Consider the following 24,883-nt stretch of genomic DNA (forward strand, 5'->3'; position numbering starts at 1 on the left):
TTTTATTACTCAGTTCATACTATGTATGCTGCACTAAGACTTTTATATGCATATTTCATTTAATTCTCATGGCAACTTAAATGTAGTTATTATCCCAATCTTATGTTTTCTTTTAAACCAAGGCTTAAGTTCCCTATGATCATAAGGTTATTTGTCCGTAGAGCTAGGCTGGGACCCTGGGCTTCAGAGCGCCGCGCTGTTCACCACCACCAGGCTAAGGTGCTTATCAGTGTTCCATGAGCTCTGAAAATAGGAGCCAGGAAGTTAAAAAAATGAACATCATTGTGTCTGGTCATTATCAATTCCCCTTCTTCAATTTCTTTACCCTATTACTCGATTTGTCTAAGTTTGTCACTTGGTAATCATCACCAACATGTACCAAAAGCCCACTGCATCTTGTTTATTGTATCACAGAGGCCGGGAGAAAAATACACAGTTGACATTGTCAATCTGTTTGTGTTTGAGAGACAAAAAGTGACAGATAAACTGGGGTTGCTTAAAAGGTACTGAATGTCTCTCCTCTTTTCTCCTCAGGCATTATATTTTTCCTTAAAAAAAAAAAAGTCTACCACAGACCACATCAGCCTCAACTACATCATTACATTTTATGAAAACTGGCCATAACTGCATGGACTAAATAATTGCCTTGAATCAATTTCCCACCTACTTGACACAGCCTTAAAGAAACACATACGCTTACCTATACTGAAAAGAAATATTTCACTTTTGAAATTATTACTAATTTTATGAAAAGATTACTCCACAACTGCTATCTCTCAGACTATAAGCATATGTATCACCCTCTGTCACAATTAAAGCATATCTTGAAAGAAATAGCCCTTTTTGTATATATACCAAAATGATTATGTAAGATAAATGCTTCTGAAATATTTCCTATAATACATGGATCATAGTTTTAAGGCAATGTGAATTATCAAATCCCATGTTCTATTATACAATCCAGGTTTCATACTCTACATGTCTATTTCCTAGGCAATATACATGCTTTTTATTTTTATTTATTTTTATTTTTTTTGTAGAGAAAGAGAGAGTTAGTGGAGGGGAGGGGCAGAGGGAGAGAGAATCTTAAGCAAGCTCCATGCCCAGTGCAGAGTCTGACTTGGGGCTCAATCTCAGGACCCCGAGATCATGACCTGAGCCCAAATTAAGAGTCAGCTAAACCACCCAGGAGCCCCCACATGATTTCTAATTTTAATTATGACATCATGATTCAACATCTCAAAACGGAAAGCAAACCTCTACTGTTAGTCATGAGACACATTCTTTTCTTAAGAAATTCTCACTAGAAGTAGCCTTACTTGGGGAATCACGGATAAAAAATTGTTTATATAGATACACACACACACACACATACACACATCCTGGATGTCTTATATGGCAAATGCTTTATGACACTTCATAACATTTAGATACCATGAAAAAGATAACTAGCTTTCTACTGACACCTGAAATGAAGAGTCTAGAAAGACAGCAATTCTGAGAACAATACCTGCTGATTCTGATAGGCCGTGACAGTCGTGAAGACAGTTTCTGGAAAGGAGAATGCCTTTACTCCCTCCCCAGATGGAACAGGCTTGATGGGAGAAAGATCATCCCCGCAGTCTTTACGGATGACATGGACCCGAGGTTGGTATTTGTGCATAGAATGAAGAATAATCTGTGTCAAGGAAAGAAAGCCAAATATATCAAGAACTTCTGCCCAATCTCAACACCATGACTAAATGTTTAATGTGTAAAATAAATCCCAGTTGGAAATGAAAATTTCCAAGGATGTAAAAGTGCCAATCTAATAAAGTATGTCAAAACTGGAAAGGGAGGACTAAGAAGTTATTTGTAAAATACGCATAAAAATACTAAAGGAAAAAAGTCATTATTTTGGTGGAACTCTGTGTACAACTATGAACTTAACATCTAATTTTCTGTTTCTGAAAATACAAGAATAAATTCATCTGCGTTTTATTTATAATGAGCCAAATGGAACATAAGAGTCCAAACCAGTAAAACTAAAAATGAGATTGAAATGATTATTTAAATTCCACCACACCCATTTCCTAAAAATAAGTATTTGCACACCACGGTTTTCTTCAGAGAAAATTTTTTCTCTATTGGTGACAGTAACATGTCTATTCAAGGGCAAAAGGAATTCTAAGGATATCCAAGAGTCTGCCTTGTGTGTGGCTTACAACATCCCTGGTTTGCCTGGAGAACCCAATGTCCATGTCTCCATCACAGCGAAATTTCCAAAACCCAGGCACCTGGGGATGGAAAAGCTGGTGCACTCAGACTCTTCTAGGGCAATCTGATAATATGGTTCAACTACTTTCTACCCCATGATTCCACTTCTGAGAATTTAGCCAAGAAAATATTTCAAATCCAAAAAAAAAGCACTTCATGTATAGAGATGGGCAGTGCACCATCTTGTAACAGTGGAGAAACCATAAACCACTTACATGAGTAGATTGGTTAAGTAAATGAAAGTCCATACAGTGGGACAGGTGTTATTCAGCCACGACTAAGTGCTATTTAGGACATTTTTAACCACAAAATAAAATGCTTCTTTTTAAACCTTAAATGATCCAAGTTGTTTACAAACTAATCACAACGACATGAAGACAGTAAAAAGGACCCACAGAAAGATAAGAAGAGTGATCATCTCCGGATAATGAGATTGTGGGTGAATTTTTTTCTTTTTCTTTATATTTTATGCTTTCAAGGTATAGGAGATAAAATTTTAAAAAATAGCCTTATCCAGTGAAATTTTCTATTGGCTGCTGGGAGTCCACATTCAGGTATTATCAATGAGTTCAGTTAATAGAGCTGTATCTTCCCTGAGTTACACGATTTGAATTCGGGTTTGGGGAGTTGGGAGTTTAGAGGAGAAATCCTTTTCTTTTTTTTTAATGATTTTTTATTATATTATGTAAGTCACCATACAGTACATCCCCGGTTTCCGATGTAAGGCTCGATGATTCATTAGTTGCGTATAACACCCAGTGCACCATGCAATACGTGCCCTCCTTACTACCCATCACCAGTCTATCCCATTCCCTCACCCCCCTCCTCTCTGAGGCCCTCAGTTTGTTTCTCATAGTCCATAGTCTCTCATGTTTCATTCCCCCTTCTGATGACCCCCCCTTTCTTTATCCTAGAGGAGAAATCCTTAAACAAAGTCTTGGAAAAGCACAGTGGTTGACCTGCCTCGTGTTTTTCAGGATATGAGCAGTTTAACAAAGCCAAATTCAGAATATTTGACCAGCCCCAAAACAAACAGCCCTAGACCTAGACAGCGTGGTTGCAACCACCAGAGGATGTCTTTCCCCTCTGGCAGTAACCAGCACAGTGGTCAGTTTTGTTTTGTTTTGTTTTTTACCCTAAAATTCTCTTTCTATTGGTGGAGGAGATGCCTGGATGGCAGATCTGATGACGGCGCCCACCAGACCTGCTTGATGGGGGGCAGCGTGAGTATCACCTGCGGATACACACATGAATCTGCAAGCTCTGGAAAAGTCTCTTTCCAGGTCTAAAAAAAGGACAGAACTTCAGTAACCCTTCAGTACTGTTTTGCAAAACATGATTTTCTTTGCGCGTGTTTACACCAGGTCATAACACAACATGTACAACTGGTCATGTGAGTCAGGTAAAACGTCTTAAAAACATAGGTGCAAGACTGATTCTAATGATTCTAGTGATCAGCAAATTCCAGAGTAGAAGAGAAATTGGAGAAAGCCACTTTACATCAAACAGACAAAAATAAGAACATAGCTCATTTCAGAAGATTAAAACAAACTGCCTTGGGTTGAAGGAAATAAAAACTGATTTGGGTTTCTGTTTACTAGTCAATGAACATAGGTTCTTGTTTTATGAAGTCTTTGTTCTCTCGAGCAGATTTCTCCACATAGCTATACATATTTAAACTTTATTTCTTTCTATCCTTACAGAATTTCCAAACTGACATAAGGTGGGGTACACTGAGGTAGGGTATAGAAATAGCTGATGTAAGGGTGCCTGGGTGGCACAGCGGTTAAGCGTCTGCCTTCAGCTCAGGGCGTGGTCCCGGCCTTATGGGATCGAGCCCCACGTCAGGCTCCTCCTCTATGAGCCTGCTTCTTCCTCTCCCACTCCCCCTGCTTGTGTTCCCTCTCTCGCTGGCTGTCTCTATCTCTGTCAAATAAATAAATAAAATCTTAAAAAAAAAAAAAAGAAATAGCTGATGTATGCCTATGTCTGCACATTAAAGGGCAACTGCCAACAATAATTTGGAGATCTTTCCAGCAAAATAACATGCTTTCAATATTATCTATAGGGATTTAATACATCTCTGGATGTTTTCGGGGAATGCTTAACAAGCCTCAGTTCTTCTGCATAAAATAGCATTATTTGCTTTTTAATGATCTATCAAACTTATAATGATGAGTGGTCAATAACATTTTGCTTATGTAATAAAACAAGCAGAACCAGGAGAACTCCTGGCCTTATAAACAAGGAGACCACAATGATAACGCTGAAACTCAAATAATTATATCTGATCTGCATTTTCCATGCTCTCTGTTCTGTTTAAAAGGAGGATTTTTTTTTTTTCTTTTTGGCATTACCTAGTAACACAGATAGCCACATGGACTAATGTTCATAAATACAGAATGCTGTCCATATGCAGGTTAATACATGTTTTTTCTACTCTAAAGACACTAGTTTTGAGTCAAAAGAAGCATATTATTTATCTTTAATGTGAAGGGCCTAACGCGCCTGAAATTTGATAGACATGCCAGCTGTGCCTTACAAAACAGCTCAATAAGGAAACATTACCTGCTGACTCTGGAAATTTTCTAGATGACCTAAATGCCAGTGTTGGCACAAGTCAAGGAAAGGGCCAAGGAGGAGCAGATCCTTGGCTCCTGCATTACTGATGACATCTAGCCCTGACTCACTGTAAATGGCAGGGGTCAAGACAGTGACACCGAATCACAAGCTCCATAGCAAGATGGCCTTGGTTTTGTTTCACACACACTGTATATGAAACACTCCTTATACATATGCATGTTAAAGTTCATCAGCTCATCTGATTCACTCAAAATTCTCTGGCTTTAATATAACACATGAGAAAACCAAGCCCTAGAGAGCCAAACTGACATGCTTATGAACATGAACCTGTTGGATCTCCAAGCTGTTGCAAGTTCCTTCAAAAAGGAGATCTTGGCAATCTCCCCTGTAGTACCTTGCCTCCCCGCCCCCCCCCGATTCTCAAGCAGAAATGGGAAGAGGATGAGGGCAAACTCAGAGCTAGGGTGACTCTATGTCACTGACTCCTCAGCAGCTGAGAAAGAGACCCTCCACAGGTCCCCTGACTATGGCAGACTGGCCACGCTTCCTTCCAAAGTACCCCAGCACTGGGGCATGAGTCCTGCCAAGGTTTAAAGGTGCCATTACCTGTTAAATGTCTTCTAATTTTTTAAAGATTTATTTATTTGAGAAAGAGAGAGAGAACGGGGAGTGCAGAGGGAGAGGGAGACAGAATTCCAACCAGACTCCCTGCTGAGCATAGAGCCCAAGGTGGAGCTTGATCTCACAACCCTGAGATCATGACCTGAGCCAAAATGGGGAGTCGGACGCTTAACTGACTGAGCCACCCAGGTGCCCCTCCAATTTTTTAGGGAAATGCTCATCTAAATGTTTCCGTCCAGACAACAAATTCCAGATGAATAAGGAAACATGCACACGATGAGAAGGAAATATCTTAGAAGCATGCTAACCATCTGCACATTGGTAGCCCAAGGACCCGTCTTAGACTGCATACAATCTAACATAAAGCTGGCTACAGATTCCCCAAGGAGTAAGTAGAGATTATAAAGTCTTTACAACATTCAAAGATTAGTTGTGGAGTAGTAGGACATTCCACTCTAGATTCTCACCAGTACTCCTCTCTAAACAATCCCTGGTATTTGAGAAGATGAAGTCACATTGAGGAAAACCCAATGCCATATAATTTCACGTCTCATACAGGTCTAGGTCCAGTCACAGCCCTGTGAGGATGTGAATCTATGTTAAACACACCGTGTTTAATAGAAGTCCCAAGTCTACATGCAGTTCTCAGGGCACTATGTTGAATGCTTACATACCTTTTGCATAGTAAAACTTGAACTGAGAGGCCAAAAAAAAGTAAGAAAGCAAGTTAGAAAGTAAATTTAAAAATCACCTCTCATTTGAGTGTACAGCTTGAATAACTAGAAATTAGTGTCACTTCCTTCAGAATTTGCGGTCAGGAGAACCTCAACCATAGGATGGCAGAGGGGTGAGTCCCTAAGAGGTCTCTGCATCAGGAAAAGGACTACTGAATGAGAGAGTCCCACCATAGTGGTACTACTGTCTTCCTAGATGCTGAATCATGTCAACAGTGGACTAAGAAACAAATGCCTAATCTCTAATATCACCTCATCTGGGTCATCAAACTGAGTAAATAAACACAACAGACATGTTCCCATGAAACCTTCCCAATCTCTCCTGGCTGGAATAATGTGGCGTTTGTACTTCTCTGAGCCAACACCATGATTATCTGTGTGCACGTCTTCTCTCCCCATCGAGGCTAGATCACTGAAGGCAGAGACTGTGGCTTTTTACGTTGTACTACCTTTTACAAAGTCTTAAAAAATATACATTTTTAAAATAAATAATGGAAGAGAGCATTTCTCCTCCTGCATTTTCCTCTGGCATCAACTGATTCATACATTTTTACCATGTGCAAAAGCAATTTTCTTGCCTCCAAAGTGTACAGGTATATAACTTTCTCTCCGTTTCCACATTCATTAATTACGTCCCTGTATTAAAGTATTACATCCTGCCACAACCTTAAAAGAAAAATTTAACTATAGATGACACATTTCACTAGAAATGTTGCCTGTTTTCTGCTATATTTTATTGTTTTTCCTAAAAGTGAAATATTGTAATTATTTAGGCATAAACAATTGAATTTCAGTTTGCAATGTATTCTTTTATGTTTAAATAAATGCTCTTTGTTGATTAATTGTATGTGTCTACTTGGCTAGGCCAAGTTTCCTAGATATTAGGGCGAACACAAGTCTGGATGTTGCTATGAAGCTACTTTTTAGATGAGGTTAACATTTATTTTTTATAAGATTTTATTTATTCATTTATTTCAGAGAGACAGAGAGAGTGCTTGCAACAGGGGGAGGGGGAAAGGGAGAGAGAGAACCTCAAGCATATTCTACACTGAGTGTGGAGCCCAATGCCAGGCTCGATCTGAGAACCCTAAGATCAAAACCTGAGCAGAAATCAAGAGTCAGATGCTCAACAAATTGAGCGTTCCTAGGTGAGGTTAACATTTAAATCAGTAGACTTTGAGTAAAGCCGATTATTCTCCATAATGTGGGTGGGCTTTATCCAATCAGTTGAAGGTTTTAAGAAAAACAGACTGAGATCCCCCGAGAAAAAAGGAATTCTGCTTTGAGACCACCTTCATGCTTGAGATGCAACCTCACCTCTTCCCTGAGTCCCCAGCCTGCTGGCCTGCTCTGTAGATCTGCGACCTACCAGCCCCCACAATTACGTGAGCCAATTTCTTAAATAAACCTCTCTCTGTGTACATATTTATACACATTTTACTGGTTCTGTTCCTCTAGATAATACTGTTTTATATAAAGTCTAGTGAATTTACAAAGTTAAAATTATAGAAACAAATTACTATATCAAATATTACAGATACTTTATTATATATAAAGCCAATAATTTGTTCTGAAAGAATTAGAACTAGAAAGTGACCATACTGATTTAAAGAAGTGTACCTTATATATGACCGTATGTATCTTTAGATCCAGTTATCTCTTTAAAAGATATGTTCTCAAACCACAGAACTCAGGAAAGTAGAGGATATTTAAGCTTTTGAAAACGAGTCACGCTTAATGGCATTCTTTTTAAATTTTCTACTCCAAAAATAAAAGACCCCTCAATGAACATGCTGGCAAAATTTCAGCCAGCTCCCTCAATGAGAGTAGAAACTAGTGTTCCTTCCCTGAAATCAAGTGAAAAATAACCGTTACTCCTTGACTGTGTACGTAAAGAACAAAAAGAATAGAAATGAAGTCATGCACTAAAATATAGGGCATGAAGTTGGATTCAGAAATGAAATCTACTACGATACTCTTCTGGTTTTGTTTTAAATCATGAAAGGCAACAAACAAAAGCAATGTAAAATACATGTATCTCAACAATCTAGATACTGAATTAGTACTGCAATGAAATTCACACTTAAATGTTTTTATTAAGGTCAACTGCTTAAGATACTGTCTAGCAACTTGCAAATCATATCCCATCATAACTGTATTACTAGTTTATGACAGTTTGTATTTCGGTTTTAAAAGATTTGCTCAAGGGGCACCTGGGTGGCACAGCGGTTAAGCGTCTGCCTTCGGCTCAGGGCGTGATCCCGGCGTTATGGGATCGAGCCCCACATCAGGCTCCTCCGCTATGAGCCTGCTTCTTCCTCTCCCACTCCCCCTGCTTGTGTTCCCTCTCTCCCTGGCTGTCTCTATCTCTGTCGAATAAATAAATAAAATCTTTAAAAAAAAAAAATAAAATAAAAAAATAAAAAATAAAATAAAAGATTTGCTCATAAATATACTATCTTTATGTCACCCTTCGAAAAATGATCTAGTGAGTATGTATGACGTACTCTTCAGAAGGCGTTTCAATCCTGCCTCAATCAAAACCCTCTCAAATAACAAAAACCTAATAGAAATGCTAGCTTTTGATGGACATCAGCATGTATCCAGAGTTACTTATTTATTAAAATAATAACATAGAAATCTTGCCTAGGAGCAATATTGCATAACAATAAGGTGTTAAAAATCATTATATTATTGGAATGACTGACTTTGACTTACACATCATGCTACAGCAGTTTTAAGACTAAAAGGAATTGTTACTGTAACATATTTTGACACATTCAATGCCATTACAAAACACCTGGGAACGTGCAGATGGAATATACAAATAGCGTAAGCCTGGGCCATTACTGAGAAGCAATAAGCTTCAATCAGGAAGAGCTGAATGCAGGCAGGACACAATACACCATTATCCATGTTAACCCAACTCCCAAGTATTCACATTCGGAGCATAATAATTAGCACCTCATAGGGTTTCAAACAAATGTTTTGGCTAAAAATGTCTGCCTGAGATTCTATCATTTCAATACAAATGCATATCTAGTTTTAGCCTATTAAATGTTTAGTAGGATACGCTTCAGGCAACAGGCATAGTCTCTGATGCAAATATAACCTTGATTTTGCACAAATTAGGCACATGCCGATCAAATAGCTTTGGAGAGAAATTCATGCCCTTCAGTCGGACACAGCATAGCTATGGCTACACCACCCCATGGTGGCACGTCGGGGAGGCCGTCTACTCACATGGCCTTGGTCATCCAGTTCATTGTTGGTGAGCTTCAGCTTGTCAAAGCTGATCACTTGTCTCATCCAAGTCTCTCCTGAGGCAGGCGAGTCTGGATGGATGTACACGCGTGGTGGCACGGGGGAGTCAGCGTTACCCGCCACCATCCACTTAGAGCTGTGGTAAACATACCTAGAAGGCAATGACGAGGCTCAGTATACAGACTATTGTTTTCTTGGAATTTCCAAGTCCGTAGAATCAGACAACTGTATATCTTTTATTTTTAAGTCTAAAGAACAACAACTTGCTCTTTACATCCAATACACATAAAATAAGATTTCAAGCACTTTTCAAAAACTCTGAGGCAGCAAGTGGCCTTCTGACCTCTCAGAGTAAGTGATGCCTTAAGGATTTATGCACACTATCACCCCCATAAATTCAACTATCTGAATTCTTATGAATCACACTTATTCACATCAGACATTCCATCTGTATTCTGATATTTTCCATTTTACATCTGGATATTCAATTGACATGAAGAAACTACTGTTGTCAAGCTTAAAGTTGTCAAGCTCACCTTTAAGTAAATCTCCAAAATACTTGAGAGTTATACCTTAAAGTGTCCCACACTTCCTTTAAGACCACTTTCCATTTTAGGCAACGTACAGATGAATTAGGTAGTTGGTAGAAAGGCAAGGGGAAACTGTCAAAAGTTCTATAACTTTTATTTTCTTAGAAAAAGAGTTTTAGCTATGATCATTCAGAATATTTTTCTAATTCTATTGAACTAAAAATTGTAGATAATGTCTTAAGTTTAACTTAAAATTTTTGTATAATCAAAAAATGTAGGTCTTTATCTCCTAAATTTCTCTTTCTCAACCCTTATAAGAAAATTCTTTAGTTTGCAAATACCACTAATCAAAATATACACCAAACTTTGAAAATGAGGGTATATCTAATTAATATTATTTTTCTATTTAAGGGACCAAACACCCTCTTCTGTTTGTTTATATATGTCAAATATATTGACTCTGTAAGAATAATACATTTAAATAACAATGTTTCAGGTAATAAATAATATCATAATATTTAATTCTATATTCAGACTATCATTTATTAATTGTTAATTTAAAATTCACTAATTCAAAAACTAGAAACTAGTATATGATGATTCACTTAGAAAAGGGTATAAAATGAAATTATATACTTAGGTGTTTTCCTTCCATTTGTATTTTAAAATATGACATGCAATTTAAAGCAATAATTTGTGTATAGTCTCAGAGAATTGTACCTGTGTAGTATGCAAATTTCTTTTAAAAATAGCATGAAATATTTTCATAACATCTCTGGTGAGGTCCTGTGTTTCAACTAATGTCACATATTTCATTCTCTTTTGAGCTCAATATGCCTTCTATTCTTTAATTCCTTTTCTTGGGAGAAAAATACATAATCACAAAATTAAGAATAATTTTTTTAAAACTTCCCTATATTGGTATAGCATAATTTCAGTAAATAAATTCCTAAGTGCATAGGCTTCTGTGAATATTAATTTTGCATCACAAGCACTTTTAGTTTGACCAAATACCACTCTTTGACAGCAGAGAATAAGCCAAAAACTTTTTTCTACTATTGCTAAAAGTTAGAAAATAAAATGTAAATCTCAGAAATGCAAGAAAAAAAACTGCACTATAGTTATTCCCAAAATAAATGGAGTAATATGCTCTATCAAAACCTTGAGAAAGTACACATATTCAATAGTTCAAAAATCCACACTCATCAAGAGAATAAATGTTACATGTTACATATTCTCCGTGAAACATTCTAAATACAATTGCTAAAACCCAATTTCTTCGGAAGCATTCTAAGTGAAAACAAATTTACAGTTTGATCTTTTAAAATTTGACATCTTACTACCAATACTTGAAATTTTTCTTGCTTTATGTGAGAATAATAAGAATCAACTAAGTAAAATAAACCTTCCAAAATACATGAAAGATATTTGAAGAAATAGGAGAGAAATTTGGAAGAGAAAGGAATAATTTCAAAGCACATTAAGAATTACATTATCTTTCTCAACACAAAACCCAAATTAGAATATGGATTTTAAATCAACTATATTTAAAGAATAAACAATGCCTTCTAGCTTCTACCATGTAGTAGATAATTTTAGCAAACTCTCTAATGAGTTATTTAATTAAAATAAGCAATACAATATAAAACACAAACAATAAAACTGTCTTTTTTATTACCCATTTTTTTAGTATTCCATATGTGCCTGTACTAATTAAATCTGTATACTTTTGACACTGGTATGCCTGTTTCAAAAAAGTACCTCCCTAAGTTTTAAAAAGTGATAAAAACCAAATCTGACTTCATTTAAAAACTTATTAAATGTTCTAGCTGTTTATAAAAAGTAAAAAAAAAAAAAAAAGAAAGAAAGAAGGAAAGAAAGAAAAAAGAAAAGAAAGAAGACCAAAATTTAAAGCAAGCATCTTCTGATCTTCTACTCAAAATTTTCCTTTTTTAAATGTCAGCATTATTAACTCCTCAGGAAAGTAAAATGCTTTGTCCATTGAAAATTGCTGATTTGCTTACTTGCAAAAGAAAAAGAGCAAAGGTTGGTTTGAAACTTTAGAATATGTATCTTTTCCAACTTTACTTGATATCCGGATAATACATCCTCTTTCAAAATCTAAATCCTACAATGTTCTTTTTTTAATCTACTGTATTAACTACTAACCAAAAAACAACAATAAATTAACAAATTCATTACCAGTTTAAAGATGTCCTAATATCGTAATGAATTATGAGATTTTATTTTTCTAAATTCAATAATTTCCTAAAATTAAAGGAAAAAAGCCTGCCAACAGTTATGACTTTGAACACAAGAAAAAGGGACTTTATTTAAAGCTCAAAATAATCACAGAAAATGAAACATTTCGTTGAATATTACGTGTACCTACAAATTTAACATTTCCTCTCAAAATTCTAATTGAAAAGTGAATCATTATAAAAGACACAGTTTAGCAACCCTAAACTAGCCCCTATTTAAAGTTTTCTCAATACTTAAAGGACATTTCTGTACCCCTTAAAAGCAAAACAAAAATTAAGTTTCCACATGTACTACAAGGGAAGGCACCGCTTGGGCTACTGGAACTGTCGGGCAGTTAGTTGGGTTAGAGATCTAGAAATTCTACAGGTTTCTGGAAACAAACATCACAGTCATCACAGTTGCAGCAGGCATAGCCTGTAAAATGCTAGCGTATTCTTATCCTCCAGTATCCATCTGATCACTGTACCTGTATCTTTTGTTGTCCACTGGCACAATGTCCATGGCAATGTAATATTGCTGGTGAGGATCTAGTCCTGAGATCTTCACTCTCATTGCTGGAAACATGCGCCTATTCATACGGAGGGGAGGAAACAGGGCATGGGTTTTGTTTTTGTTTGTGATTAAGCATGGAGAATGAGTAAGCGAAGAAATCTCTGGAAACCTCTCTGTTTTTCATATGGACAAATTTATAGCATTCACTTTGATAATGTTAATTCAAAGAATCAGAATACAGGACGTATCAAAACTGAGGCTTTTAAATGTAATTTGTTGTACTCTGCCATGCACTGTGTTTACTGAAACGTCAGTACAGCTAAAAGGAAAAGAATTGTATGCTGAAGGAGCAATAGCACTAAAAAAAGCAGTTTATTTTTTAAATAAAAATCAATGAGCATATTTACTTTAATAATACAAATGAGAAAAATGTTCCGAAGGTAGAAATAGAAAATTTGAATTTGTACAAGTGATAAAATACATTATAATGTGAAATTTTAAAAGGGTTATAAAAAACCACAAGGAGCCAATGTGCCATGCTATAACCAAACAATATGTTCTTTATTGAGACAGGACTTCCTGTCTGCAGCATGGTAAAGGTGAAGTGCAAAAGTTGCTCTAAATTTGAAAGGTATAGTAAAACTTCTTTATTGAAAGCAGAAACTAAACACAATGTATATTTACCAAATCATTCCTTCCCCCACTATACCCTGGAAATACTTTCTTATTTAACCACACTTACTCAAAACTTTGCTAATTAAAACAAATGAAAATCTGTGTTTCTTTAGGCTTCACAAAGATGCATATCAAAGTGGGTGCTAAAGTACAGGCCACTATCTTTTAAAAAGGACACAACAGCAAGACTGTAACAGCAAATTATTGTATATGAAAAACAAATACAGCAGTTCGTTCTTTTTTTTTTTTTAACTTTCTTCTAATGATTTATGTCTGGGACCCTTCCAGTTAATCTAATTTTTACTAATTTAACCTTATAACACAGATTTTAGTACCGTTATTTACCAAAAACTTTTTCTATAACAATAATGCCACTGAAGACCACTTCCAGTGAAAAGAAAGTCCATTATTCCTAACTAGGCATGAGAACAGTTTACTATGCTGGCTGTTTTAGTGTTGTTTCAGTGCACCTGTAAGATAAAGAGTAAAGGTCTTTAACTACGTCCTTTATAAGACAACTGTTGCTTTGTGCTGTTGAAGACTGAATTTGGATCATTAATAAAAGCTCTGTGAAAATGTAGAAGGTAGCATATGGATTCAATAAAATATGTTTTTGTAATTTCTAATAAGTTTGGATACTTTTATGCTATCCAGGTTTTTGCCATGTGTACTCCCTGAAAGAGTCCCTGTGCTTTTTAAAGTTCCTTTTAAGGAAGATATTATTCATCGATTTCACTGCACTAAATGAACTGAAAGCTTTTAAATGCAAAAATTTCTATGCTTCCTTCAAATTAGTAGTATCTAGCCAACAAATCTATGTATTTTACTAATGGATGTGCACATTTCACACTTTAAAAAAATACATATAACTTCTTACAATTTTTTTAGTATTCTTCAGCAAATTTAGACGAATGCGTTGGATTTCATTTAGAAAAAAACTATACAGCCATGTAACTGGATCTACAAACAGAATAGTTTTTAAAAAACGGGTAATTATTTTTGCAGGGATTATACATGTATTACTGATGATTCCAGTAACTTTTCATTCTAGTATCATAGCAAAATAGCACAAGACATCCCGTTCTTACATTGCTAGGAAATCTTTTGATAAAGAACCAGCCTGGAAGTCTGGAATCTAAAAAAAAAAAAAGCAAAAAAACAAAAAACAAAACAAAACAAAAAAACAAATCATAGTTTTCTCAAGAGTAAACTGCGTTTTGTTTTGTTTTAAGGAGGGGGTTGAGGAAAGTCATCTGTTCAGTAGTTCCAGAAACGGTAACTAGAGCCTAAATACACGCCTGGACAGACGTATGCATAAGCAGGAGTGTCTAACTACACAGCACGCGGGGTATCACCCGCAGCCGCAGCCGCACGGGCGACGACGGGGATTTTCTCCCCAACATCCAAGAGGGCGGCGGAGCTGGGCCCCTCACCGACGGCACTCGGGTGTAGGCAGGCACAGCCAGTCTCAAAAGTGAACCACAACCCGGGCCTTGTGTTGTCTGTGCAAAACTGCTAACCGGAGACTGCACAGCTCTGCAGGCCCTTGTCCTTCCTGACCCATCACGGGGTGGGGTGAGGCCAGGCCCGACGCCCGCACAGGTCGCCCTTTACCTGCCCGCCTTGGTGATAATCATCTCCGTGCCGATCTCGTGGAAGCGCTTCCAGAGTTCTGCTCCCTGTAGATCCACCCGCGGGGCCTGCGGCGAGGGCAGCGGGGTCCCCGGCCGTGCCAGGGGGGGCGCCGGGGACCCCTTCGGGGATCCTCCCGGGGACGCCAGCGGGGAAGCGCCCTGCAGGAAGCCGTCCTCACAGCCGCCTGGGCAGCAAAGGGCAAAAAGGGGTAACGGTGAGGGCTCGCGAGAGAGGAACTTGGACGGGGAGACCCCCGAGGGCGGCTGGGAGGCGAAAAGGACCAGAAGAAAAGGGAAAGCTCCCGTGCCTTCGGATTCTTCTAAGGAGCAGGCCCAGGGGTTAGTTAGCCCCGGCTCTGCGCGCCGACGGGACTCGACGGGCCGGCGGGGCCTCCGAGGACCGAGTCCCGCAGTAGCGGGAGGGCCGCGTCCACCCCTCCCTCCCGGCCTCCCCCGGGTCAAGGCCCCGGACAAGGTCCGCGCGGCCCCCGGGGTCTAGGATACGTGCCGGCTGAGCCCGAGATGGGTGCCCGCGTCCAGAGCCCCACCGCGGACCCCGACACACCGCGACCCGAAACGCACGCAGCAAAACCGCCCGGCGTCCGGTCCCCGGTCCGAAGCGCGCGGGCCTCCTCTCCCGTCGGGCGTGCGAGGCCCCTCGTTTGGGGCCCGGGCAGCGGCATCCTCCAGAGAGCTCTTCAGACTCGGCTCCCGCCAACCCCCGACCGCCCTGAGCCCCTCCGCCGAGCGGCGAGGGGCGAGAAGAGCCAGCCCTCGGAGGCCCACGGCCCCGGCAGCCGAATCCGGAGGGAGGAAGGGCTCGCTGCCCCTCGGGAAACCACGTCTGCGAGCACGCCGCCCTCTTCCTGGTTCGCCCGAACTGTTTAGGGCATTCGTTCCGGTGCCGGGGGGGTTAGGCCGTGGCTCCCCCCACCCCCTCGCTTTTAAAAGTGAGGAAAGAAAAAAGAGCACCCATTGGCTGGAACCCCAAGGGAGGCAGAAGCGGAAGGCACAGACCTGCGGCGCCGGGAGCCGCGAAGAGCAGCGGCCCCGGCGCGGGTCGCCAAGGGGGCGGCGGCAGCCGGGAGCGAGGCTGCGAGCGGCGCTTTCACCGTCTGGAGGGCGACCCGAGTCGAGCGGCGAGAGCGGCCGGGGCGGCTGTGAGCTTCGCGCCCCGACACCCAAGGCCAAAGCGCTGGAGGCTGAACTGCCTCAGGCGCTGGGGGCGCGGCGCGCGCTCGCCCTTCACTCGCAGCCGCTCCGGTCCCCGCGGCCGTGCGGCCCCGCGGGGCCGGGAGGGACGCGGCGGGAAGAAGTTGGGCGGGAAAGGGCCGACTCACCCGCGGCTCCGCGGGAGCCGCAGCTCCGTTCCAGGTCTGCGCAGCTCCGGGCGGGCCCGGATGCCGCCCCAGGCGGGGGCGGGAGTGCAGCGCCTTCGTCTCCCTCCGAGGAGCCCCCTTCACCGGCGCCACCGCCGCGGCTGCAGCCTCCGTCCTCTACGGCCCCGGCCGCCTCTTCCGCGCCCAGCTTCCGTCGCTTCTTCTGAAGCTGTTGCTGCTTCTCGGCGCCTATCAGCGCCTCCACCGAGAAGGCGTGCGCCTTAAGGCTGAGCATGCTGCACGGCGAGCCCCTCCGCTTCTCGGCCATCCCCGCCGCCCGGCGCCCGCCCGCCCCTCACGCACATACACCCGCGCGGGCGCACGCACACTCGCTCGACTCCCCCGCCAAACTTTGAACGACTCTCGGGGCCTCCCGCAGGCCGATCTGCCCCCTGCCCTGCCGCAGGCAAAAACAAATTTGGCGTTTCCTCTTTCTCGCTCGTGTCGGGATCCGAGGAACCAGCGACGCGCCCGCCAACTTTCCTTCCCTCGGTCTCTCGCGCGCGCTCTCACTGCTGCTCTCCTTCGTTCCCACCCCCTCCACCTCCTACTGCTGCTCCAAGATCTGCTTCGACTGATGCGCCAGAGAGGACTAACAGGGGTAAAAAACACTCTGCGGACACAAATTAGGGATTGTAATTGAAATTTGTTGCCTTGATCTGTCAGCACTTCCAGGCAGGAGAGCGGTGGGAAGAACTTGCTCATTAGTGTCAATAAAGCGGCGGAGGTGGAGTCTGGGGCCCTGTCAATCACCCGGAAGTCCAGCCAATCAGGCGGAGCCGACTGCGTGCAGTCCGCGCCCACCTCCTTACAAGGTCTCAAAAAAAAAAAAAAAAAAAAGAGAGAGAGAGAGAGAGAGAGAGAGAGGGAGAGAAAAGCGCCGCCGTCTGGCTTGGAAGTGCCAGCCCCGGGCGCTGAACCCGGTCAGTCTCTCTGGCTGCCACATCCCAGTCCAGCCCCAGTCTCTAGTTTTCCTCACCCAGACCTGGAAAGGGTGAGGCTCCGGCTTTAAAGCGAGATGATCGCCACGTTAGAATATCAAGAATCTTCCGAGAAACTTTAAAGTCCAGTCCCACTCCCTTATCACTTGATATTGCTACAACTCAGAACATTTTTGAGTGGGAACAATTCACAGCCAGCAGGCCCGTGTTTTCTCATTTAAACGTTTCTGCATTTAGTAGCGCCCACTCTGCCACGAATGGCATCGGACTTGCTTATTTATGTTTACATTTTACTTATTGGCTTTTTCTTGGGGAGGGTGTGGGAATTCAAGGTATATTTCAATCCTTTACATTTCGGAGAGCAACATTTTACATTATCGCTTAGTCCCTCATCTTTACTAGTATGTAAAAGCACGCCCTTTCCGGAGCCTCCCTTTCCTTTCAAAGCGTGATGACAATTAACTTTAAAACGTTAAATCGTGGGATTTTAATTCTGTATGTCTTCAATGATAAAGATTTAGTTTTAAATCTGCTAAAAACTTCTCAAGGTGAGATGTTTTAAGATACAATAAAATTTCCACTGCTGTTTTTAAAAACGTCTCTGTGATTTAACCTAACTCCGTATTTGTCCTGCTTTAAACAATTTGCCACTTCTTTTCTCAGGCTTTTAAAGAGCCAACTTGTTTCTTTAAGGCAAACCTTAAAAAAAAAAAAGAACGTGTTTTAATTAAAAAACACCAATCATGCATCCATAGACTTCATAGTTTCAACTCGATTTTTTTTTTGGTCAGGACTAACCCCCAAAATGGTTTTGGTGTAAATAGAGCAAATCTCGTGTAGAAGAAAATTCCTGATACATATTACTCTTAAATCTTTGGTGTGAAAGACACGATGAAGGGTTGTTGTTGTTGTTGTTGTTGTTTCCCCTCTCTCTCGCTCAATTCAACCTCCACAACTGCTGGCTTCCTCGTTACCTCTGACTTCTCTCTAAGCTTTCAGTAGAGTGATAGGGAGTAGCTTCGCCACTGAGATCTTCTTACCGTAGCTCCGGGGGAACGCGCCATTCATCCGAGGTAACTAGAACCGGGGGACCTTGAGCAGGCGGCGCCCAGGAGCATCTACGAATTCGGAATTCGCCGCTCGGCGGGGCCCCACCAGCCAGGGTCAAAACGCCTGGGTAACACCCTCAAGGAAGAGGGCTTTTCTAAAAGCTTGAGAAACAGAGTCAACTGGAAGATGTTTTGCATTTGTAAAAGAAGGCTTTGCAAACAGTCTGGAGCTGTGCAGACCTGGGAGGGCGCCCCAGGCGGGTAATACGGCCTAAAATGTAAGCGCAAACCCAGTTTCTGAAGCCTAGCGGAAGGGGAAGAGGGCCGGGGAGAGCAAAGAGGCCACCTGGAGGGCTCGCGCTGGGAGTGGGAGTGGAAGAGGGGGGTTGTGTGCAAATGTGGCTGGAGGCTGCTCCTGGAGCTCCGCGCACCGGGCGTCTGAAGCCCTCATCAGCAGCCTGCGAGGTCCCAGCCCCCCACTGCAGGCCCAGACTCAGCGACGCGAAGGAGCGACCCAAGGCTCCTTCGGGCAGCCCTTGAGACCTTGGAGAAGGCTGTGAGGCCTATGGGTGGAGTCGCCAGGATCCTCAGGCCTATACCCGCCCAAGGGCCCGAGAAACAGCCATTCATCCTGAAAAACCTGAGGCTGCCATGGACGAACGCGTTTTCCAGACGTGAAGCTTGCCTTGTAGATGGGTGCATATGCTCTGCAGCTCAAACTGGTATAGAAGGGACTACACGGCCTGCAACGTCGCGCTCAAGGTCATGCTGCTCAAAGACCTCCTCTATCCTTCTGCCACTTCTTTCACCTTTACCCAGGGCAGAAAGGGGCGCAGACCCCGGAACGCACAGACACTGGAGTACTTGTGTCCACATAGACGACAAGCTGGAAAGCTGGGCCTCGCAGATACCCAGGATGTCAGAACGTGGCCCTTAGCAATAATCCAGGTGTGCGCTAGGTGCCCAGGGCAGGAGGAAGCGTCGGTCCCTTTAGCACAGGTCTAGACTAGGCTTCAGGAAGCGTAGCTGTAGAGCCCCGCCGCCGCTCGTGGCCTCTGATTCGCGCTGAATCTAGCTCAGGCTTCCGGACCTAGCAGGACCAGCTGTACTCGACCCCGCAAAGCCCCTAGTCGCAGACCTCACCGCACCAGGGCCTTTGCTCTGGGAGAGGAGGCGCCTCACTTCTCCCAGAGTCCGCGGGCGGGAGGGTTCTTGGCCTTCGGAGTGAAGGGGAAGCCAGCGCCCTCACAAGGCGTTTTCTCTAAAGCGTGGCTTGCGCGTGCCAGGGCCAAGCCAGGGCCTTGCACTCTGCCTGTCGAGAGAGCAAAAGAAACGGGACAGGACTCGAATTGGCAGAAGAAAAGCTCGGTGGAACACGTGTGCGCCTGTGCACATGTCTGTGCTTGTGTGCACGTGAGTACGCCCGTGCGCACTTGTCTGTGTGCGCACTTGTCGGTATGGGCCTGTGTGCGCGGATGCGCGTGTGTGCACCTGCGCACGTGTAAACGTGGAGGAGAGCGGATGTACTGGGAGCGTGCGCCTCCTGTCACTTTAAGAGAGAAAACGTCTTTTCCCAGGTTGTGCTACATTAAGGAAATGATTAAAACTGAATTAAACTGTCAGCCCTCTGGCAAGACTAGCAAGGCTCTATTTCAAATAAAAGCCACCCAGGGAAGAACATTATCAGAGTGGGTCTGTCTCAGAGACTTGGCGAGAGGGGAAAGGGCATAACAGCCTTGCATACCCAGGTCTGGGAGAGTGGTACCTAGTGGGATCTGTATCCAGACAGACAGCAAAACTAACTGGGGGAGGAGGGAAGCGGGGAGGGACGATTAAAAAGAATATCTGATTCCTTCTGTTTCTTTCTTTTCTCTCCTTTCTTTCTCTTCTTTCTTTCGCGGTTTAAAATTGGATCGTTGGAAAGATTCTTTTTTGAAGCTCATTCTTTCGGTAGGCTCCTGCTGTGCTTTCATTGTAAACTATCTATCTATGTTTAGACATAGCTTGCTGTTTCTTACCCAAGTTACTAATGTTTATATTTTTGTATTTTGTCTTATGTTTTTGTATTTTATTTATAAACAATGTTTATTTTTCATTCCAAATTTTAAAGTCCTATGCACCAGGATTTCATTCTCTAAATAGACTTTTTCTTTCTTCTTTCTTTTTTTTTTTTTTTTTGTTTTTCTTTTTTCTTTTACACTTGACATCGTTGTAAGTTTCCAAACTCATATTTGATTTCCCAGACTAACAATCCGACACAGGGAGGTTTACCCTGGCATACAGGAGGGTCTGTTTTTTGCCTCTGAACTCGAGATGCACCACATAATCTCCGAATTTCCAGACAGACAGGATCTGGACTTCTTTCCCACGCATAGAAAGACATTTTATTATTTGCTAAAATACTAACCTAGCAAGAAATAGAGTAATAGATGGGGTGAAGGAAGTCGGGTGAAGGAAGGCCCAATCCAAGCCCCAAGAGAGATACTTATTTGGTTGTGTTGCTTTGTAACTTGATCTGGGAAGGGCGAGGGATGCCGGCAGCCGCCCAGTCACAGGTCCGCGCCACACACGTGGGCTGGGGCTCCGCTCTCTCCTCCATTCCTTTCTACCCTTTCCCACTCTCTTCCTTCTCCTTGTACATACTCTTGTTGCTTCTCCCTCCGATTTGGGTTAATAAAAATACTAAAGTATAATCTGCAAGATTACAAAGTCTACAGGAATAGATGCAGGCAGCCAGGGTCGGTCTGGCTGCGCTCTCGCGGGCTTCTCTGCGGAGTCTCGGGCTCCAGCTGCAAACCCAGGCCCCGCGGAGAAAATCATCCAGAACCGCAATTCCTCCCTGCTCGCTTCTGCAGCAAATAGCACACACAGACAGCACCTTCTCATGGGTTGGCGCCTGTTTACCATTCTTCTCTTCAACAACCAGTCTGTTTCACAATTCTGATCATCTGAGACTGGGTCCATCTGCGAAGGAACTCCAGCAGCCTACGGAAGAGCCCTCCAGGGCTCCAGGGGACCCAGAGAGAATGTCCTGTAATGTTGGTTTTTAAATCAAGGCTCATTTCTCGCTGGGGCTTAGAAGAGGTGCAAGGTTTTGGTAAAGCCAAAGGAAAGTGCCCTCTGAGGTTAAGCTTGTCTTCATTCCTCCATTTCTCCCACCTCCAAGTTCTCCAGCTTGGAGAAGGGAAAGGAAGAGAGAGATGGGGCTTCGGACCTCCGGAGTGGAGGGGTTGTGAGGTGTCCAGAGCAAAACTCACTCTGCTGGGCGAATGAGCTCCCCATTCATGTCCAATTTCCAGCAGTATCTGCTCTGCCTCCAGACTATACTGCAACTATTTTTCACCCTGGGCTGAAAAAAATCGCTGCTTCACTTCCTCATTCATTGACCCACACTCCTCCCACAGCCCTACAGTTAGGGGTTACTAACAGAAATGTCCAAGAAGGTCACACTTTATCACTAAAACCTGATTCAAATATAAGATGGCTTGAAGGAAGTAATAGAATTAACATCAGATGTAAATGAATACCCAAGGATGGGTAGTTGGACCTTGCTGATACCAACATTGCAACAGGCTGATTTGGATATAAATCCAACTGAGACAGTGAATGGGGAAATTAAATTATATCCTCTAAATAGTTAATGGGCATTTTAGTAGCTCATACTATATAAAATTGTTTAAATTGATTTTTAAAATATGTACCTTCATATTCTTTGAGTTAAATATTTAATACTATTTCCCTACAAACAAAGATTATCTTGAACTTGCTACTTTACTAAAATGAATTGAAAATGGAACTAAGTGTCCCTAACTAAGCGTCATTTAATAATTACTAGCTATGGTTTTTAGCTTTTTATAAAAACTATTACATCCTTTAATTGGCTGTAAATTGGGCCTTGTTCTCATTTTTCACAACTGTAGATACCAAAGTTCTTAAACAGTGGAAATTTTGTGCACATTTATATAATCTGCTGAAAGTATAAACAATGAAGAATGTGTCTGGGATTTATTCATATTTTTTACTGACAGATGAGACATTTCAGTTTCAGCTGAATGAAAAGATTTTTAACAATAATTTAAAGTTAGCATAGGAATTGCACAAAAAGAAGTGAGCTATTGAAAAATTGTATTAACAGTGGAAATGAACCCTGAATTTAAACACGTGCGCAAAATATTTGACAACAAACTATGACGTTTCTGCATGACTTTTGGTTTTGTTTTGTTTTTTCACTTTTAATTGTGTGAACCATTCCATCCTTTAAGCAGTGTATCATGAACAATTGAGATCAATGAAAAATGAAAATCTTAGAGTTCTTTTCCCTCTAAAAACTTAGGGGGGAATATAAAAATATTAAACTTTGTCTTAAATAAAACAATCTTACTGGGATATATTTCCAACCCGGGTTTTCAGGAAGAGCCCAATGAGAATCTTCAAGCAAAAGCCTAAAGAATAGTAGTAACAAGAGGAAATCTACCCAAACATTTCGATGTTTTGGAAATGTTGCTTGTAAAGAATCCTTGGCATATACAATACTGCATTTCCAAATCCAACCTCATGAAGAAGGGGAGGGAAAAAACCATCTCAGGCCATTGGTAATAGGTGATGTAAATTTAGAATAACTAGCATTTCTAGAAAGACTTCTGCTTTTTTATGTTAACCTTTAGTCTTTGGTGCGGGTTCCTTCTCAAATTACATAAAATGTACTTTAAGAAGCACTCACTACCTGCTACAGATGTCCAGGAAAAACTGAGTTGTGGAAGTCGGAAACATATGGCAGTTGCCTATTGCACAAGGAAGGTACATATGAAAGTTATAAATTTTTTTCTTTAAGTCAGCATTGTAAACGCATTTTATAGGGTTCGCAGTATGTAGGACATCTGTAGATTTAATTTTTGAAATATATGTTTTTGGAGATATTTGTGGTTTGGAATTCTAAGAGAAAGAACTCGTCTTGATGTGTTAGAAATAAAGGGGGAAAAACAAAAAAATAAACACGTGGAAAAGCAGACACATTCCCTTTAATTTCCCAGCTGGTTATACTGAAAAGGACATCCGACCCTCTATTGGCAAAGGATGACTCACAACAGGGGAACTGCCCATCAGCATAGCGTTCTGAATTTATTGAGATCCCCCTTCAAAGAAGCAGAGATGTCAACTTGGGGAAATCCAGGTTGGGGCCGATATAAAAACCATCAGATTAAGAATTGGATCCTACAAATGTCAAAAACACAGTAGTTCACTTTACTCTTGAGAAAAAAAAAAAAGCCCACTACTTGCTGATCTTTTTCCCATCAAAAGATTAAATTTTATTTCATTTAACACCTTAGAAACTACATACTTTGATTGCAATCATAATATTATATATTCAGTATTATCAATGGATACCAAGTACTATCAACTACCAAAGTATTATCTCTTAACCCTTCAAAGTTATTTTAAAATAATCCCTCCAATTTTCTACCTGAAGCCCCCTGTGGTATCTTTAAATTTAATTTTAATTTGTGGAGTTTAAAAGTCACAGCTCTCTTATTCAAGTTTCTTTGGGGAAATGTAAGAAGCAAGTTATGTGAAAGGACTTGGTCAAAAAAGGAGTTTAAACAAATATATACTTGTTTAAATACCCTAAAAGTGGGGCAAGTGCCTACAGGTAAGGTCGCTGTGGGTTCAGGTCAAGAAAACGGTCCTCAAATTTCCTCTGTGAAAGCAGGAGGATGATCTCCCCTTTGTTGTGCTAGAACGAAATTTACCTGGGAGTAGAAATAATGCAGAATAATAGCAGATGCACCCTTCCCCAGCATAAGTTTTATTTGTTTGTGTTCTGAGTTTCCCTTTATGATCAACTGTTGAGTGGTCGACTGCATGGATTTTCTCTTCTTTTCCAGTTCTTGCCTTACCGAAGGCTAGACATGGCTAGGCTTTAAACTACTTGGTCTAAGTGGGGCGGTAAGAAATTGAGCTTTCATTATTAGGGGCTTCCACATAGGCGGGGAGAAAGGAATCTCTGAGGCGTAGAAAAGACTGTCAGATTTTCTATCTATTCACAGAACTTTGTGAACAAGGAGAGTGCAAGGGTAATTTCTGATTTTCTTCTTTTCCAAGCGTTAGGTCACTTCGTGGCTCCTACCCAGTCCTTCCCAAACCGTTCTGCGCCCTCTCGTTAACATTTATAATTAGACCTCGTCAAGGAGACCCCAAAACAGCATTTATAATTCGTTATTATTTAGTAACAAAAACAGCAATAACGGTAAAAAGAAATGAAGAAATCAGTTCAGCTTCCGGGGCACCGTAGAATTTCTGGGACGGATCTGGCTGGTAAAACATTTAGGAATTCACATTCCCGATGAGGTCCCACGCCTAAAATTAAGATCCAGTCTGGGTTTCTAAAGCTCATTTTGCTTTGGTCAATATCTGCGTTTTCTTTCATTTTGTTTGCGTTCCCCTCTGGGGTTTGGTGCTTCCCCCC

The 24,883-nt window shown here is 41.7% G+C and overlaps 1 protein-coding gene across 1 annotated transcript in view; it reads right to left on the bottom strand.

The window, feature by feature from the left end:
- TBX18 (T-box transcription factor 18) overlaps positions 1-17,961 on the bottom strand; it is a 30,086-nt gene extending 12,125 nt beyond the window's left edge. Inside the window, exons 1-5 of the mRNA XM_040643712.1 lie at positions 16,392-17,961; positions 15,032-15,236; positions 12,717-12,818; positions 9,438-9,609; positions 1,511-1,678 (exon numbers count right to left, since the gene is read on the bottom strand). Coding sequence (XP_040499646.1) covers positions 1,511-1,678; positions 9,438-9,609; positions 12,717-12,818; positions 15,032-15,236; positions 16,392-16,698 — 954 coding nt within the window. The 5' untranslated portion in view covers positions 16,699-17,961. The remainder of the gene's footprint in view (positions 1-1,510; positions 1,679-9,437; positions 9,610-12,716; positions 12,819-15,031; positions 15,237-16,391) is intronic.
- Positions 17,962-24,883: the final 6,922 nt, after the last annotated feature.

The sequence above is a fragment of the Ursus maritimus genome, unplaced genomic scaffold, assembly GCF_017311325.1.
Source record: "Ursus maritimus isolate PB19 unplaced genomic scaffold, ASM1731132v1 scaffold_29, whole genome shotgun sequence".
NCBI lineage: Eukaryota > Metazoa > Chordata > Mammalia > Carnivora > Ursidae > Ursus > Ursus maritimus.